We start from the raw sequence: 19924 nt of genomic DNA, 5'->3' as shown, positions 1-19924 counted from the left end.
TTCTTTAAAGGAATTTTACAATATTTGTTCAAGAACTTTGTTCCAACCTTTCGTTTCTCTCTTATTTTGATATTTTCTACCAAACCAAATGGCTTCTCCAAAGCAGTTCAACGAAAGCAACTCGATCAAACATTCCCTCCTCCGGGGCTGTTTGATAAGTCGACATGCTAATTAGGTTGTGAGCTTTCAAATGGCAGAAAGGAATGTTATGTTGGATCGATTATTATATTCATTCATTAATGGGAGAAATATATTGTATGCAGTAGTCCGTGATGCCTTAGGCTAAAAATGTTTGGTCAGACTGTACATCATTCTGGCGAGGGTGAATCGGTCCAATTCAGTCAGACTGGACTAATGTATCCTGAGTTCCTGAGAATTAAATCTGGTCCTGCATCCAAAACATTTGCATCAATAAAGTTAAAATTCTAATTTATAACCCTTATTTTGACTTATTAAGTGGTGAGTAATAAACGCCTGTACAAGCATAACGCACAAAAGAGGCCAATAAGACATTTTGAGAAGGGGCAACGCAAAAAGTAGTATAGACGTTTTTGTTTAAACCTTTATTGAGAAGTATTAGTAATATATGAGATTTTACATCACTTGAGAGCTATGTTAATCCACAATAGGTTCACAAGAAGTCAAAGTAGAAAGTACAACGCAGGTAGAGAGGTAGGTAATGTTGAAAGGTGAATAGCCATAACCAACCCATGGCGCTTAGCTTCATCAACCAAATCACTTCTTGGAAGGATAAGAAGCCATTTTGTTGATTCCACATAGCCCTGCAGATTTCCCTGTGTTCCTCTTCATCCTTATATATCCCTTTTCTCCCCATTTTGGTCCCCAAGAGTTCTTCACAATGATGTAATCCAATCCCTTGGATGTACCATATCCCACAGCTGCAACTCCATGATCTAGCTCAGTTCCACAGTGCCCATCGAAAACTCCCTGTAAAAGCAAGCATCAGCATCACTACTCCATCCTCAGTACCCAATCTCTTAATCTGTTTTCTGGTTTAACTTCAGATGTAAATGTAGTAATGAAAAAGAAGCCAAAACAAAGGGAAGTTGAAAAAGCATACCCCACTGTAAAATTGGAAATCTCTGCCAGAGGCCTCAATAGCAACGCTAAGAGGTTGGTGAGCAAGTGCTTTTAAGAGGCTTCCCTCATCATTCTCAGGCACATCTTCGTAACCACTAATGGTCACTACTTCGAAATCTTCCTGAAGAAAATAAAATAAATGTGTATGATAATAGTTCAACAGCATCTCAAAGTAGTATTCTGCTTTAATTCCTGTTTCGTAGCAAAGGCCAATGGGCCATATGGAACATGGCTGGACCAAGATATGGACTTCACTTGTTTTACGAGCTAACAAAGTCGTAACTTGCCCAAGAATAATGATAAAAATCCTTTTTTTTTTCATTTTTTAAAAACTTGAGCTTGCCATATAGAACAACAGAGAGAATCATGGATCCCAGGCCTAGTGGCTCTAAACTCCAAAGCCCTGCTCATGTATAGTCCTTGATATGGATTTACCTTTTTCTCCTCGCATGTGCCTTCCTCCATGAGGTATGGGTAATCATCTTCCTTGTGAAGTCCACCATTAGAGACAATGAAAGAAAATGCGTAATCCATAAGACCGCCATTGCACCCATTGTTGTAGGGTTTGTCACAGTCAATGAGCTCTTGCTCCGACAAGGAAGTCAGATTTCCTGTCACTATCTGGTTTATGCCCTCAACTGCAGCGACCGTGGAAAATGCCCAACAGCTACCTGCATAGTTGCATATACCCCACTTGAATTATATTGGCACAGAGGAGAGAGAGAGAGAGAGAGAGAGAGAGAGAGAGAGAGAGAGAGGTAGGTTTGTGTAATGTACTTACCACATGCACCTTGGTTCTTGACATCAGTAACAGCACCCCTTTTTCTCCAGTCCACATACTTGGGCAAATCAACAACATCTCTATAGCTGAAGTCTTTGGAGGATTCTGTCCTCCTGGGCAACTCGGCCTTCAAACCAAGATACATCTTCTTGAACTCTTCCTGGCTCAGGTCTGCAAATTCGTTGAGTCCAAGCCAATAGCTGCTAACTTTCTTATTTGTATCATCTATGTGCTTCAAGTTATCCTTGAAGACTTCAAATCTGTGCAGCTTCTCTTCAATGTTCTCGTAGCTTTTTCCATGTTTCGCCATCCAGGACTCAAATAGATCAATGAGTTTATTGATGGACGTTAGATCATCAGGCGAATAGCCCACGATGGAAAAATCCCGATCATCAGCAAGAACAGAGCTAGCACAGACAAGGAAAGAAAAGGACGAGAGAAGAAGGAAGAGCTTAAGGAGTGAGGGAAGAGCCATCTTTTTTTGGGATTCAAACTGATTTAGTTTACAGAGGAAATTACAGAAGGGTATGACATAGAGGGAGGAATGGGTGGTCTTTTTATAGGTATTGTTTGGTAATGCATTGATGTTGCTTTCACGTAAGGTCGTTGAACTTTCTTTTTACTCTCTACTATCGAGAATACCCAGTCTTTATCTTTAAGCATAGTCCTCTAAAAGAGGCTTTAATTCCAAGCGAGCTTCCTTCCCCCATCTTTTGTTTATTTTATATTAATTGCTGAAACGTAACCTGGACTTCTGGAGGCAAAATGTAGACGAGGAATTGAGGAAATACCCCCAGACCAGAAGTCCATGGTGACGGGCGTGACGCCCAAGCCCAATATGGATCCAACCTCCAACTGAATGTGAAGTATATCCATTATCCAACGTAAGTCTAGTCCATGCACCAAAACCGTATTAATTATTATCGGGTCTTTTTGGTGATTGACAAGGGTAGGAGTGCAAGTCAGGTGGACTGGGCCGGGTTTAAGCTTAACCCAAGCCCAATCTTAAGAATTGGTTATAAGGCCCGAGTCTGAGGTCAAGTCTGTACTTTTCAATCCAGATTGAGCTTGAACTGAAATTTGATGCATTCGGGTTGAGTTAAGGTTGATCAATTAGCTCACATTAAAATTTAATATAAAGGTTTTTATATATACATGCATGTATGTATATATGCATATATGTATGATTTATAAAAAAAAAATATACATTTATGTATGTACATAGGTGGGATGGGCTTGGGTTAAGATAAGGTAGAATCAGGCTCAAACTGGGTTCAAGTTATCTAAGGGTTAGACTCGGACCCACCTCAAAAAAAAAAAAAAAAAACTGAACTTTTGAGTCCAGGCCCAGTCCAAGCTCCTAAAATCCAAGCTCAATCTATGTAAAATTGCACCCTTGGACAGGGGGAACGCAGGGCATAGAATGAGCAGTAAAACGCGTGCAGACCTGCAGAGGGTTTGCCTAGCCCATATAACGGATGGTTTGGCCACCTGGGCCACTTTATCACCTGACTTTGCTGAGAGGAGACTCATTATAAGAGCCCTAAAACAATAGGGATCTCTGACAAAAAATTAGAAAATAAAAACAATAGCCATCAGAGTCCCAGATGGGGAACCATGAAGAGATAGACCCACTCGAGATGATCCATCAGATTTGGATTGAACTCGGATCAGATTCTGATATTGGCTATCATTGATTTAATTAAACTAATAAAAAATTATCATAATGTTGTATATCATGAATAAAATGACTTAAAATTAACTTGTGGAAGACTTTTTTTTTGGTGAACTGAGAATTTATTCCACAATGAAAACGACTGAAGCCCAACATGGCCCCAATTGTCCATAATGCGGAGTAAAAGTATGATAGCATACACAAAGGGCATTGAGGAAAGGGTCACTGGGTCAGTACTATGAAAAGCAAGGTTTTAAAAACTGGGTCGGACATGGAACCATTTTGGCTACTGGTTCCTGGGTCAAACAGTCTGACTGTTCGGTTTGAAAAGACAGTCAGTTCTGATTAAAAATTAAAAAATAAAAAATCAACTAAAAACCATTATCTGGATTGATTGTTCGATGATTTGATCGTCTGAATCAGTGGATCGCTGACTAAATCAATGATTTTTGGTTTTAGGGTGAAACAGAACCAATTGTCTGACTGTTACCGAATCAACCTGTCCGATCATCTGATCCGGTCTGGTTTTCAAAACGATGATGAAAAGGGGGATGCAATGGATCAGTTCCAATCTCCATTGAGTAAAGGGCTAATGGCGTGGTCCACCTGATTTCGATCACGAGGAATAAAACGAAACGAGCAATGCCTCATGAAGGTCCAGTGTCGATCAATGTCCTCCAGAATAGGCAACAGTGGATCTAAGTCTTATAATGACTAAAGCGATGATCACTAATTGGGCCGTTGGGCGTCAGATCTCATCTCCACCTGTTGGATCCTCATTCTTCTAGCTTCATCAGAACCCATCCGGATTGCTCGTGGCTCCGCCCCCGCCACAAAAGCACAATGCTCCACCTTCCCTATTGCCGTCGTAAATTCACCTCTGTGAAATATTATCACACTCACATAAGCTACGACTCCTGATTTGCAGTAGGCGTCATAGCTCTGAGGTTTCGAATTCTGTGAATTATTATCAAAACTTTAAAGTAAAGATAGGTTCTAGCATGAAAACAGTATGATACCATCTTTCTTTTTTTTTTTTTTTATTGAATCTTCACTTATCCCAGTCTAACAAATTTTAACTTCATAACAACGAGGAATTAATGCCAATACGAGAGGATATAGCATCAAAGGTTCAAAGTGGGGTTGAATTGTTGTGGGTGTAGAATGGAATTAAAATTTGTGAGGTGGCTTTCAGTGAGGTTTACCCTTTTTATCTGACAATTTACAGACATCTACCTACACAGAATTACTAATATTTTAATTTTTAAAATCACCCAAATCAAAGTATTTAACATAATCCTGATTCCTGAAAACCAATACATACGCAATACTCTACACCTTGCATAGCAAACTTCTCACATCACTAAGTAACATTAGGCCTATTCTCTGGTCCCCCTCCCCAAGTCCCAACCAATCTCAGGAGCCTACAACTCCAAAACCTCCTGGAACATGCCTCGGGCATGCTCCACAATGTTAGTGCTGTACTGAATCAGCCGCAGGGGGTCCAGGGAAAAGTATTATTCTTTAGGCTTCATTTGGAAGGAGTATAAATACAAATATGTAGAGCAGAACCTTATTTGTATTTGTACTCCTTCCAAACTAAGCCTTAAGCCTTAGGAAACATGCAACTCTAAAACTAATTATACAAATAGATACACATTAATTTTACCTAGATTGGTAGATATAAACATATATTTTTAAATATTATCAGATTGGATCTGATTGTGGTGGATCATATTTGATCCTAGACAGTATGTATGATGTGGGAATTGTATGATATTGGGGAATAATTTTGACCAATCAAACCTCCCTCACCCCCAGTAGATTTGATAAAAACCAAACTGATTGGTACCAATTTTATGATACCAGTTGATTGGTTGTAAGTATTTTGGTTATCACGCCTTTCTGATATCATATCGGACTCTTGATCCAATAAACGATCAAATTCTGATCACATTTATTCAATTTGGACTGAAATTCAGACAAACAGATGCCAATTGCAGCCTAAGATGTCTCTCTTAAATCCTTTTTTCTCATATGGATTTTCAACACACCACACTCAATAATGTCCGATTCTCTTCATATATCTAACCAGTTCATTGAAAGGTAATCGCATTTTATGAATAGAATCAAGGTTCAAAGTATCGCATATCAGTACCTTGAACCATGCGGAAATAATAGTTTTTTTTTCAAAATTTGTTTTTTGGGTAGTTTAATACCCATATTTTTCGCTCGGGACCCAAAAGATACAATACGGGGCATATCGTATGGATATTTTGAATCTCGAATGTAGGTCTAGTTTAAGAATTAATTTACGACTCCAGTCAGAAGTACCCATTGTCCATAATAATTTAAGTGATTTAGTTCAGCAATTATAAGTTGCTTCATATTGGATTAGAATACCTAAACAGGCAGATTTTATCATCCTTGAATTACTTTTAATAAAAATTGCACCAATGACCATGTAAACAGGCACCTCAAATGGTTATGATGAGAAAACCAATGGAAAGAGAAAAAAAAAAGACTAAGAAAAATACAGGTATAATGTAAAAACTTTGAATACAGATAGCAAAAGATTGACTTCGGCAGAAAAAAAGTGGTGATAACACTATCTTTGCAGCTTCCCAATAGAGTGCAGATATACTGACACAGATGCAACCCTGAAGCATAATATCTAGTTAGTTAGCTTTGACTAAGAACTCTGGAGAACAAAATGGAACTCATAAAATGGCATCAACTAAATAACTTGCCCTCCATGTCTGTCATGTGTGCAATAAATGCACAGAGAATATGATTAGTTATGGTAGTCCTAAAGTGGGATAATTATATCCATCCAAACCATATAGTGGAAAGTTAAAGAACACAAAATCAGATTGATTTTGGACCAATTCAGGGCTCCTCAAGCGGTATGGGTCTGGTCAAGCCCCCACGTGAAATGCATAGTAACCGCCAGGAATAATGAACTCCTTAAGCTGAATCAGTAATTACACTAAAACAGGCATTATATAGAACTACAGGAACTTACGTTGAGCCAAGGAAGAAGGCAAGGGAAAGATGAAACCCAAAAAGAAACACAGATACGACAGCTGTGAAAAGCATAGCCACCGAAGTAGAATAGACCTGTAAAGAATGGTATAAAAATGAATTTCATCACCAAAAATTAATTTAGGTTTACAGAATCTCTTTGTACAGAGGACCATGCATATATTTTGTGTTTCATATTAATACAATATATGCTATCTTTTTTTTTTTAAAAAAAGGAGACACTGGCAATATGGTAATATGGTATACCATGGAGCTTCATGGTTCCTAATCTGAACTACATCCTAGTTTTTTTTTTTTTTAATTCATAAATCAACAAGACCAGAAATAATTTTGTTGATTCTCATGAAAGTGAACAAAATGAATACAAGCCCTTGCACTCTTTAAGGAGGAAGGGTACACATTCCAAAGACTGAAACACCAACCACCTTTACAGACCATATAATGCTACCATAGACTGTCCACTGATACTAGCTAATCTTGGTATCCACCTGAACGAGTTCAACCTGGTAGCCAAAAGACTTGCTTCCTCCAAGAGGTGTCTAATGACTCATGGATCTTCTGATTGAGAACCTATCCAGCTAGTAATAATTTGAGAACCCCTTCAAAAAATAAAAATAAAAATAAAAATAAACTGTTCATTGCAACCCCGACCTTCAAGCCCTTCAATAATACTGTTATTTCTTTTTTTTTTTTTGATAAATCATAATACTGTTATTTCTTCTCTAGTAAGAGTCCCCAAATGATCAATAAGAAGGAGAAGACTATGAGAATTCAACATTGACATTCCTGGATGCACCCCCTATACCTGATTGCCTAGGGATTACACAGGGCAGCCATTTAAGAATATAGATTCCATCCAATATGCACATCAACATGTTAAATAGTCATGTGCAATCTCCAAAATGAAGACCACAAATCCATAGGTTTGGTGACGACCTACATATTTTAGATTCTTTAACAAGGTCCAAACACCATAACTTCCTGAATAAATAATGTAAAAACCATCAGGATAAATTGATAAAAAGGATTCAACTTATTTCCTTCTGGAAAATGAAAGTTCGAATTGATACAGCTTATAGAAGCTATGTTTTTTCCAATGAAACAAGAACAATTATTGACAAGATTTTGATACCATCAAGCATTTGGCAGTATTTAAAATTCCGCTTTCATTCAGGGTTTCAATATGTATAAGAGTATTAACTTCCTTAATCAAGAAAAGAAAGGGGAAGTAGCTCATGCCTCTCCTTAGGGTATCAAGGGGTGGGCAGAACAGCTAATGCCATAGCGGGATGGGTTAGCTAAGCAAGGGGTATCAAGGGAACTTCTATTCTGGGCAGCTCTATAATCTTTTTTTTTTTCCAAGCCTAATGTAATACTTTGTTGTTGTTGAGGAGAGGAACTAGCTCGTGCCTCTCCTCGGGCAGTCTGTTTTGTAACATTACTTTATTATCTTTGAATAAATTACCATTCATTTATCAAAAAATAAAAAATAAAGGGGAAGTAGATACAAGGTCAATACCTGCTAACCTGTCTACGTATAATAAAATAACAACCTGAGTTACTGATGCAAATATCCTATCCTGATGTTGGCATTGGAAATTATATGAACAGAGCAAATTCTACAGGATACAATTTTTTTATGAACAGAGCAACTCTACAGTATAGAAAACAAAGCAATTCGAAAACTAGATTTGGTTATGCAAATATCCTATCCTGATTTTGGCATTGGAAATTATATGAACAGAGCAAATTCTACAGGATACAATTTTTTTTATGAACAGAGCAACTATACAGTATAGAAAACAGAGCAATTCGAAAACTAGATTTGGTTCCATCTGGTCAACTTGGACCTCGTTTAGTATCAGCAGTGTTCCAGCTCATGTCTCATTGCATTTTAGACTATCTATTTTTCTATTCAATTGATGAATGACCAAATGCAACCATTGTCTTACCTTCACAATATTATCTGCATATTTCAGTACCATTGATACAGCAATACCACTGCAAAACAATCCTGTGTAAATAATCATGCAAAATATTCAACTCAGGAAAAGATGTGGAGCAAGCAAATAAGCTTCTAGAATAAAAATACCTCAATGCATGATTGATAATCATGCAAGTTGTAATTAATGAGTACCCATGGAAGAATCCCCTAAGCACAAGAAAATGCAAACTCATAAGAAAGAGAAGGTGGAACAAGGAACAAACTGTTTTAAATAATGAAAGTATTCCAAGTACTATTAAAGAAATAACTGTACTTCAAAAAATACTAAACAAAACAAGTTTATTTCCAGGGGGAAGTTTCATCTATCAACTTAAGCATACACGCACATATACATGCATATATACCACAATATGTGTGTGTGTAGAGAGAAAGAAAGAATTTGGGGAATATATAAGCAAACTAACATATCATAATATATTAGGCAGGCTAAAAAGGCAAAGAAGGTGGGTCAGAGGGAAGTAGAAGATCCTGAAGAGATCACTGAGACTATCCTAAATTATTTTAAGATGCTGTATACAAAAGAAAAGCAAAGAAGCCTTTTTCTTAGCAGTTGGGGTGGCCCTATCTTGCAGACAAGAAGAAAGTGTGGTTGGAAAGAGATTTTCAGGAGGAAATTTGTTAACAGTACTTATACTTAGAGCCGCAGGAGCTTTTTTTGTCTTTGTACACATTTTATTTTATTTGTTGGGACACCCTAATATAAATAGTAGAGCTGGAACGCCCTGTTTAGTGACTGCATGTTACCCATGTTATTATATTGGCAAGTCTTTGTTGCAATTGTACATCTCCTCATGTACCATGTGCCTTGCTTTTAATGAAATTGTTACTTTTCTTCAAAAAAAAAAGAGTTGCTCAAAAAAGCCTTTGTGGCACATCCATACATTTAGTGTGTTTGGCACTGATGCGCTTCACTAGTGTTCTGTTACACCAGCTTGCCACATCAGAAAAATGCTATTTAATCACATTTTTTTATCAATAACTTTGAAAGAATTTCATTAAATTAGAAAACTTTAGGATACAGCAAGAAGTTGTGAAAGAAATCAGCTTAATAAGCTGACCCAGGACAGAATTACAAATGTGCCCAAAACATATGTGTTCTTTGAACCCCTTGCTTTGCTAAGCCATCTGCCAAACTGTTGGCAGATCTCCTAACCCATCCCACCTGAATTGACATGTTCCTTGACACCCATTTAAATCTTCAGAAATCATTCTTCAACTGCCATGTCACCCCTTCCCCTTTCTGCAACCATTTTATCACAGTTTTTGAGTCCCCCTCGATGATCAGTCTATTAATACCCAACTCTTTAGCCTTCTCAACCCCATATGCTGCAGCTAGAAACTCTGCCCTTGCCACATCACCCTCCTCCACAGCACCGGAGTACAGAGCAATAATGAAACCATTTTCATCTCTAATGCCCCCCGCCAATGCCTGACGGACCTGGGTTACCCACACTACTCCTATCAAAGTTCAGCTACGTCCAACCCTCTGTTGGAGGAGACCAAGCCTCAAAAAACTGTTGTCTCGTATATGATGAGGCAGCAATAAGTCCCCAAACCCTGAAATGCTATTTAATCACATTTGACAAGCCATTTTGTAAACATTGCAGCAATGACTAATCTTGGGATTTGTGAGAGGAGTTTCTTGAATCATCAAATTGATGTTTCTTGAATCACCTTGGTAATCTTGAATCACCAGTGATGTGACACATTGAAATTTGAAAAATCTGACAGATTTTCTGAGATATCAAACAGTTATAATGAAATTATTATAAACACAAAGTCAAATCACTTTAGAGACACAATTAGCATGTATCTCCACCAAACAAGTCATTTATTGTTTATTAAAAAAAAACAGGGGATAGTGTTGCTGATTCTTGGTGAAACGGAACACTTGTGAAATGTATTGGCACCAAACACACTTGATTTCTAGAAGAGATGGGAGATGGAAAATATGTGTGGATAAGTGGCCCTTCTGAACTGTTAAAGATGGATTTTTGTGCTCCTACCTGTAGTTACCATTGGGTGTATAGGTTATTGTGACCTTTAATTTTGACTTGACAGCCTATCATTATTGTGGCCTTCAATTTTGACTTGATAGCCATTAAACTTCCGCAAGTATTGAAGACAAACAAGCATCTTGAAGACTTGCTAGATTCCTTTTCTTTTTTCTATTTTCTTTTCTTTTCAAAGTAAGAGTGTATTATAAAACAAGGGGAAAGACCCCAAAAATTACAATATAAACCCCTTCAAGAAAAACAGGCTGGAAGTATAAGCTATTCACAACATATAAAGGAAGCTCGAAAATGTAAAATCAACTGCCAATAATTTGGCTCCACTGTGAGCAGAACCGCTGAAATGAAAGGCCTTCGAACTCCTTTTTAATATAAGACCATTTAACTAGGATACTCTCCATTTTGCCAATCACTGCTTCAACTGGCAATGCTGAACCTCTGAAGATACGACCATTTCTCTCCCCCCACAGCACCCAGCAGATTACTAAGGGGGAGGAGTACCACAAAAACTTGGCCTTTTTACTGAGATCAATTTGAAGCCAAATGGAGAACAAAGTTCAGATATCCAGAGGGACCCAGACATTGCCAAATAGGCAGATGGAGTAAATCCACACAGAGAAGGAGAATGGGCAATGTGAAGCAAAAGGTGACTGACTGATTCCCAGCCATTGTTAAAAAGAGAGAAACAGTTCACCAACACCATACCTCTGGCCATAAGTAATCTATGGTCTGAATCCTGTTAAGAATTGCAGCCCAAAAGAACACAAACTTGGAGGGGGCACCTGAGTCCAAAATCTATTTCCAAGGAACCTTGTTTAGATTATATGCCAACAGTAGAAGGCATAGTTTTCAAGGCACCAGGGCAAACCTGGGCAACAGTGGAGCGCTTAGTCACCTGGTCGTCTAGGCATCGCTTAATGTATCAAAAAAGAACAAAACAAAAGGGTTAGCCCTATTTTTGCCATTGAAATAGAAGTAAAAGAAGGGCAGAGCCCTTGTTCTTGTCTTAGAAGAAAGAAAACATGAAAGAAAAATCTCAAAAACGATGGAGAAGAAGGGGCAGAGCCCTGTTATAGTTTCAGAAAAGGATGAAGAAGAATTTTTCTTCCAAAGAAAGAACAAGAAGGGGGGCAGCCCCTGCTTTTGTTCAGAAAAAGAAAAAGAAGGGGACGGAGCTCCTGTTTTTGTTCCAGAAGAAGAAGGATAGCATACCTTCTGCAATTGGTTGATTTCCCTTGCTTCTTCAAAGACATAGAACACATATCACTTGGAACCCTGACAAGGATATGTGTCGAACTCCTTTCTTCTTCAGGATATTTGAATATCTATCTATCAGAAACCCTAACAAAATAAGAAACTGATAAAAAAAATTATTATCTTATGAAAAAACTAAAAATAATGATTTGGTGTACTTTGAAGAGGTTATATATATAAATATATGGTGCTTGGGCGAGGTGATGCCCAAAAAGCGCCTACACGCCTAGGCGACAACATCCCTTTGACAACTATGGTTGAAGGGAGAATCCACTGCTTCAGAATTTTACTCGAATTTCAAAGGAGGATTTCTAAAGGCTTAGACATAATAAGCGACATCAAGTTCCTAACTTGATAAGTTCTAGCTTTCAGAAGTTGGGGGAATTATCTAGGTGAGCAAATAGGTCTAAGGTAATGTATCTGTGAAGACAAATCAAGAAGTATTTCAGTGAGACCCAAGGTCAAGAGGCTTAAACCCATTTTATTAGACCAAACTCAAACAGAATTCAAGTTAGATTCTCCTTTGAGAGAAATCAATAAGATTTATTTGCTACCTCACACCCACCGCCAGGGAAGGGAAGCAGGTAAATAGAATAAGTCAGTTACATACTTCAATGTCAAGTAGAAAAAAGATGATAGCAATTTTGTCACTATTATTGAGCCCACACTTGACCATTTGGTTGCATCTTAATGTCATTATAGAGGTAGCTCAATGACCTATATGAAATCCCTAGACAATATGATTTTGGACAATAATTGCATGGCAAGTAACCAATTTACATACACATGCATGGAGGGGGATTATTTTAGAGTCTGACATCTTTTTATTTGAACTTGAATCCCTACCTAACGTAAGGCTGGGAAAGAGGGTAGAACATGTAGAAAGGATATCCTGTGAGTTTTTAATGGAAAGGTAGAATTCCATTTTAAGCTTTTGCTTGTTTTTAAGATCCCAAGCCTGGAGGTGTGAGTGTGATGCCTTTAGATCTAGGTATTGATGCCTAGAGCAGCCTAGTGGTGATAACTCACGCAGTTTGTCCTTCTCTACTTTATCTTGTTTTCTTTAATAACACATTCTCTTCTCCATGTCGTTTTGAATTTCTGTATGCATTAAACATGGTTCAAATGGCCCATCTTCTAACTCACTTCTCAGCCCATACAACCCCCTGAAACCTTTAATTGATGCCTCTTACACAATACCCAACATATAACACTATTTCTTACAACTAGCAGTTCATGATACCATGTTTACCTTGTAGTTGAACCTCTTTGTGCACCAATTAGTTTGCTATTTTATCAATTCCAGTCCTCAAGCCTAGTTTTAACAGTATATGAGCTCCCCTTAAATTTCAATTAATAGCTATTAATCTAAACCTAGAGCAGTCCTAACTTGCATAGCAATCTGACAGCAATAGAACCTGTTGATATGTTGTCTATCATAAAGAATCCATGAAATATAAGAAAACCGGTGCATCTCAGATATTAAAAGCAAGGGGAAATGTTAAGGATGCAAATCAGGCACCTGATTTGAACAATTTACCCATCTTCTAACTCACTTCTCAGCCCATACAACCCCCTGAAACCTTTAATTGATGCCTCTTACACAATACCCAACATATAACACTATTTCTTACAACTGCATCAGGCTTAGGCCCTTGGGCCAGGCCCATTTAAATTTTAACAAATTCTCAATCCAAACCTACCCAAGTTGTACCCTAAGAAACAGGAAGCCTTCATGTTTACAATTTATGGTATACCTGGTGCCAATCTGAATGTTTACTTGAATTCAAGAATTTGTTATCTGGCACATCCATTTTTGACATCACAAGGAGATGTATTCTCTAACTTACTTGTTCATGACTGCATCAAAATCTTGAACTAATATTGCAATAGCATTGAACAACATCCCAAAGATATATAACCAGAAGTTCTGCACGTTGACATTTCTTGACAAACGCTTTTTCATTATAGCCTGTAATGCCAAAATTTAACTAACTAGTAAAAAACAAATAGTCAAGCAAGTGTTAATCACTATAAAAAATCTAAGACAGTATGTGACTTTTCTTAATCAAATTTATCACAGTTGATAATTTCTACTGCAACTTAAGAGAAATACTTGCAGTACAGTGATGTCAGGATGTGATACTTCTCCCATTTTAAGTTCTTACGGATCACAAAAAGACTACATTTACACCTAACCCAATCCCATGTCACAAAAGATCACCATTTGTTAAAATACCTCTGTGTACACTCCTGCAAGGCCACTTAGAAGTGCCATTACCTGAAAAAACCAAGAACTTTGAGCAACTGTTATAATTATAAGAATCAGCTTAAAGGAGATCTTTTTATCTTACTTCAAGCTTATAGAAAATCAAGCATATCAACAACTCACAATGGCCATCATCCAACCTTGAAAAGGAGTTTGAAGAACACGATCAGAACTGCACAAGCAATGTTATCTTATAAGGCACAGGTAACCAAAACAGAAAATGTTATTGGAGATTGGTGAAACATTTAGGTCATTTGTTATTCAAGTTTTCTCTTCCTATATTAAATTGTTCATTCATTTCATCGTTTGAATGAGCTTAAGTATATTACTACTCTAGTTCTATTCAACTCAATTTGTTACATGAACCTGTTTGGACATTTAACTCTATCAAAGGCAATTTTCATTGTTAAAAAGAAAATGTTTTGAAGTTCACCAATCAAAAATAAGAAAAGGTTTAAAAGTCAAGCTGTGGAGTGATACATGCCATAACCAGAAGCCAAGATATTGCTCCAGACTGATCTTGGGGATCAACTAATACATTTGATACAAGAAAGTTTAAGTATTGCAGACACCAATGAAGCTTAAACCAAATTTATGTAACACTTACGAAGAATCAAGTTGTGCTGTGGTGCATCCAGCACATAACAGAATAAAAGCTGCCCACTGAATCTCACTTAACCTGAAAAGAAATAATAAGCCATGGAAAGTAAATTGAATTAGTTTTTTTGTTTAAATTTTCTTTATATAATCTGGTCGTTATCTATTGTGTTCAACCAAAGTATCCAAATACGAATAATAGACAAAACTTTGTTTGATCACTCAGACACAGTAACTAGCAATGAAGTTATGCTAACAGCCCCTACTCCTATATCTTGCCTTCAGCTCTAGTCAAGTTAATTTCAGTTTCAGATATTCTTATTTGTTTTCTGAGTTACTATTTTTTTCCCTTCAAGACCACATCTAAGCAAATTATTATCAAACTTTCAGCAGTCATTCACACTTCATACTCAACTAAGTTCTATTTGTTAATCTTCTCCACGTTGTTCATAAATGACTTTTATTTTGCAACATTCTGATAAATTGTCAAAATATTTATTTTGTTTTGATTTAAGAATCACATATATTGCCCTGTCATGTTATCATGACCCAGAACAACTCTGATTCTCTCTTACTTGACCAATAACAATGAATTGAATGACACTAAAAATAGAAAATGAAAAATAATTAAAAGAAGGAAAAACTCATAGTACTCAGATTCCAGAATGCAATGAAAAACATCCATCATAAAATCAGATGGGACTAACACTCTTACTTTTTCTTTAGAATAATACGGTATAACACACCAGTGCTGATGATATTCAAGTTCTTCAGTATCTGGTATCCTGGAGCATTCACATATGCAAAGATGTAATACTGCAATAGAATTCAAAATCTTTTAGTTCATAAAAATTGAAACTATAACAATCCAAAATAATAGACGGATACCATGACCTACCAAAAACCTACCTGAAGTAAGTTCTTAACAAGGTAAAGTGCTGCAGGAATAGGGTAAACAATAACCTCATCCAATGATGTGCTCAATCTGAATAAAAACATTATGAGATGCATAAGAGAAAGAAATATCCAGAAGCCAACTTCAATTCATCACCAGTTAGCAAAACTATGAAAATAAAACAATAGCCATCTTTTGGATGCCTACATGGGTCTAGGATGGACCTGATGTTCAGCCTGCTGATGAGACTCACACTTAGACTGCTATAAGCCCAAATCCAGATAGCCCAACAAAAAGACAGAGGTTGCTCATGCTGCCATGGACCCAATAAGATATTTGGAACATTCTAGTATCTTTGAGGATTTCTTTAGATTTACATAGGGGCCGTTTGGCAAGTCTTTTTTGAAAGATCTTCTGGCAGACCCGACAGCCAAAAGATGATGTGAGCTTTTGCATTAAGATCTTAGCAGCCTGAATACCGTTTGGTTAAGGCGTGTCTTTCTGCATGTCTTTTCGCACGAAGACATGATGAAAAAAGTCGAAAAGCTCCATTTGGAGCTTCCCGAAAATAGCCCAAGACGGGCTTCACGCGTCTTTTCAGGGCGGCTAGATCTTTTCCCAGCCAAATGGGAAAAGATGAAAATGCGGGCTGCTGGGCTTATAAACAGCCAACGGCCCACACGGAAACTCGGAAAGATGTGCCAAGCAGGGCCATAGACAATGAAAAATAACCAACCCTTAATAGCTGGGATTAAGGGTAAGTTGTGTTGAGTTGAATTGGCATTTCTAAAAATATCTTTAGGATATATTTTTACTGTTGTTTAGTAGGTTTCTATTGTGATTGATGATGTTTTAGGAAATTAGGGGAAAAAAAGATGATGAACAAAGGGCTAAGCTATAGGGAAAAAAGGGAAAGAATGATGACATTGTGGTGTGTATCACCATCAGGACTGGAGCAAATATATCCCAACTTTGAGTTACCCTCACATTTGCATCTTTTAATGCGCTGGATCAACCAAACACTCAAAACAATCTGTATTAATCTGTTACTGGCTATTTATTTCATCTTATTTTTTGATCAGAATATGACCTAAGAATAAAAGTCATAAAGATGTCGTATTATAAGTTCAATGCAATTTTCTCCCTTTATTTATTTCATCTTCTCAGATTATGAAAATTCAAATTCAATTCTACCAATATATTTTTGTTTGTTTTAGTTTGTTTACTGTTTGCCTTTTCTTTTGATCAGTTATTAGTTACTTTGGTTTTTCATCATAATGTTCTTTAATAAAAAAATGACAAGGACTGAAGAGATTTATAGTTGATATCTAGCAGTATAACTATAATGGAGCTTATTGGTCTGTGTATTTTCTTGTCAGTTCAGGACCACATTAGCTCTATCAGGACTTGTTATTTTTATGATTCTTCAGAAATTGGTTCAATCATAAGATTCGAATTAAAACCTGTCGGGTTCATGATCTGAATCAATTGTGAATCACATCATATATCATAAGGCTTTGAAACATTGTTGAACATATGTTCTTACACTTCGAGTTAGCACCATGTAACCATGACTATATAAGCTGCTATGCTATATGACCTGTTAATTTTTTTTTATCAGCAAATATATATGACCTGTTAATTGCACATCAATTTCATTTGATGAAGATATACCCTCTGCATGGTTTGAGATAACATGTTGATGATGTTCCAAGCAGAAGTCAACAACAAATGTTTAGACTAAGGTGTTATTAGAAAGAAGTTAACATTCACATTTTCCCTGGTGTGTATCATTTATCCAAGTTTAATGTAGGAGGAAAAGTTGTACGTTTAATGCCACCTCAACATGAAATTTCAATAAATAGACAATTTATTTTTCAAATTTGAATAAAAAGGTCACAAACATAAGTATGACAAAGTGCATATTTTCCATTGTTATTTACAAAACTGCAGTTAAAACTAAAATCACATTACAATTATCACAGCATTAAAGAAATATTGAAATAAAAGGGAGGTTGGTGAGTGGTGGTGGAAGAAATTTACTTGTTATCTTCAGTAACACCCTCAGTTCTCCAAATTCTTAACAAGACAGCAAGTGAAATTGCACATTTCAAAGCCTCCACCTAATTTGAAACAGGAAGGCAGGCATCCAAGGGTCAAATAGATGCACATGGATTTAAATGCTTTGATAACATTTTCAACAAGGTTCATTATCCACTCACCGAGAAGTTTGCAGTAGTCACACTGTACTCATACTTTCCAGCTCTTTTAGACCAGGCAATTAATATTGCCTGTGAACTCGTAAGAACAGTTAATGCAATTGTAACCATTGACCTATAGCAATAGAAACGGAAATAAGAAATCAAAATGAAATGTCATTCGAGACTTCTCAGTAGCTCTTACTTAATCTTCCATTTAGACCGATCACTTGAGCCCACCAAGGCAGCCATGTTATGCACTGGAACTGCATGATCAATAAATACTATAACAATTACTAGAAGACAGACTGGTGCATCAAAGCCACAATAATATAAACAATTTAGTCAGTTCATGCTGTCTCAAGTTCAAGGTTGAACTGTAAAGATAAAGCACACCACCTGAAAGAGGCTTGCCACGCAAAATTTCTATATCGGCTTCACCTGCATCCCCATCTTTATCCTACAAGTTACATCATTGGAAAACCGAAGTCAATCACAATTCACAAACTCCAGAACAGCCTCGCAAGATTTTGAGCATACTAAAGCTTCAACCCAGTTAAACTGATTGGAATGGATAAAATCAACGACCAGCATGCAACATAGAGTTCCATGCAACTTCACAGCTTTAAATTCATAATATGACTAAATCAAATTAATGAAGACAGAATTTAAACTGAAAATGAAGAATGTTAATAAAAGGTCAGATGAGATTTAAAATTTTCTAATTCCGACTAAATCTCAGTGCCGGTACTGCAGATTCAATAGAAATAAACTAACCAAAGGAAGCCAGATTGAAAAGGAAAGCTGTATAAGCAGGGTTAGATTTGAAATTAATCAAATGAACCCAGATGTAGACTAAATCAATAGCCTAGTTAGGAATAAGGACTCCATGCCTTGCCAAGAAAGTGGAAAACAACTTTACAGTTAATTTAAGCTAAGTTTCACCCCTTGCGTTGTTTGCTAAATCAAGTTCCAATTCAACAATAGCCCGGCGACAGCATGCTCCGTAGAAAGTATACAGTGCAATGAAGTATACAGTCCAAAAAACTGATCAACTCAGAGCTTCACTGTTTTTAAAAATGCACAAAGATGTATACAGTGCAAAGTCGATTTTTTTAGGAAATGCAAAGTCGATTTGAATAGCGCACAAATTGAAAAAAAAAAAAAAAAAAAAAAAAAAAACAGGATGGATAAAACGAAATAAAATTGTAACTTTCCTAAGTTTTAAATCAACGCACAGAGAGGAAAATATCGAAATTAACACCTGATCCTTGATTTTCCTGTACTCCATTGTGAATCCAAAAGGCGAAAATGCAACCTCAGCGAAGATCTCCTATTCTTACTCTCTTCTTGCGAGTTCTTCTTGTGTGCTTCTCCAGTGATGCAGATGCTTTCGCAATTCGCAATTGTCATCGACACTTCTTTATTTTATGAAAAATGATATCAAGGACCTTTGTATTTTGATTAATGCCAAATCTTACCCTTTAAGTTGTAGGAAATGGCTCCTATGTCTACAAATTTTCTTAAAGTATAACAGGTTTTCTCATAATTACATTCAGCCTCCCAGTGTTTTGATAAACTTCAAATCCTACCCGCTCGCATGACAACCCACACGCCTAGCCCCCCAGCCCAGAGTCCGGATCTTCTCACAAAGTGTGCCTCACACCGACCTCACTCTATGTCCTAGCCGGGACATCTCCCATACTTGTATTTATTATTTATGGGGAAGATGTTCCCAATACAAAGTGGGATATAGCCATAAAATTAGTGTGAGGCACGCTCTACGAGAAATAAATCCTAATTCCCCTGCCAATCTACCCAGCTTCTAGCCCAACCACCCTTGCCTGACTGTAGTCAATATGTTTGATAAAATATCTCTAATGTTTTTTTTTTTTTTTTCTTGTTTCCCAAAAATCCAAGGGCATATGTTTGATAGTGTTTGGTAATACGATTTGATAATTTGATAATATGGTTGATAAAATTTCCCAGTGAAATTATATTAATGTCAGAGACAAAGGGTTAGAACTGGCACTATAAAGATTTTATGTCCATGTAGACTTAGAGAGTGCATAATAATTGCTGCTCGAGATGA

The 19924-nt window shown here is 36.8% G+C and overlaps 2 protein-coding genes across 2 annotated transcripts; both read right to left on the bottom strand.

Moving 5' to 3' along the window:
* Positions 1–537: 537 nt before the first annotated feature.
* Positions 538–2412, bottom strand: LOC148849567 (cysteine protease XCP1-like). Its single transcript, XM_088948129.1, has 4 exons — positions 1883–2412; positions 1537–1772; positions 1082–1222; positions 538–948 (listed from the first exon to the last, which is right to left on the bottom strand). Exons 1-4 carry the CDS (start codon positions 2355–2357, stop codon positions 736–738), a joined length of 1065 nt encoding a protein of 354 aa, XP_088804255.1. The 5' UTR covers positions 2358–2412; the 3' UTR covers positions 538–735.
* A 3561-nt stretch (positions 2413–5973) lies between these two features.
* Positions 5974–19282, bottom strand: LOC148849566 (CMP-sialic acid transporter 2-like). The gene is made up of 15 exons (XM_088949177.1): positions 19097–19282; positions 18232–18292; positions 18038–18098; positions 17857–17968; positions 17678–17757; positions 15649–15724; positions 15455–15555; positions 14750–14821; positions 14266–14314; positions 14113–14154; positions 13724–13845; positions 8695–8754; positions 8555–8603; positions 6583–6677; positions 5974–6217 (listed from the first exon to the last, which is right to left on the bottom strand). The coding sequence occupies exons 1-15, from the start codon at positions 19121–19123 to the stop codon at positions 6166–6168; spliced, it is 1059 nt and encodes a 352-aa protein (XP_088805303.1). The 5' UTR covers positions 19124–19282; the 3' UTR covers positions 5974–6165.
* Between the last annotated feature and the right edge of the window lie 642 nt (positions 19283–19924).

This window comes from Nelumbo lutea, chromosome 6 (assembly GCF_056320005.1).
Source record: "Nelumbo lutea isolate HS-2025 chromosome 6, American lotus-T2T, whole genome shotgun sequence".
NCBI classification, from domain to species: Eukaryota; Viridiplantae; Streptophyta; class Magnoliopsida; order Proteales; family Nelumbonaceae; genus Nelumbo; species Nelumbo lutea.
Note: the sequence above shows the minus strand (reverse complement) of the source record. Positions and strands in the feature narration are given on the sequence as shown.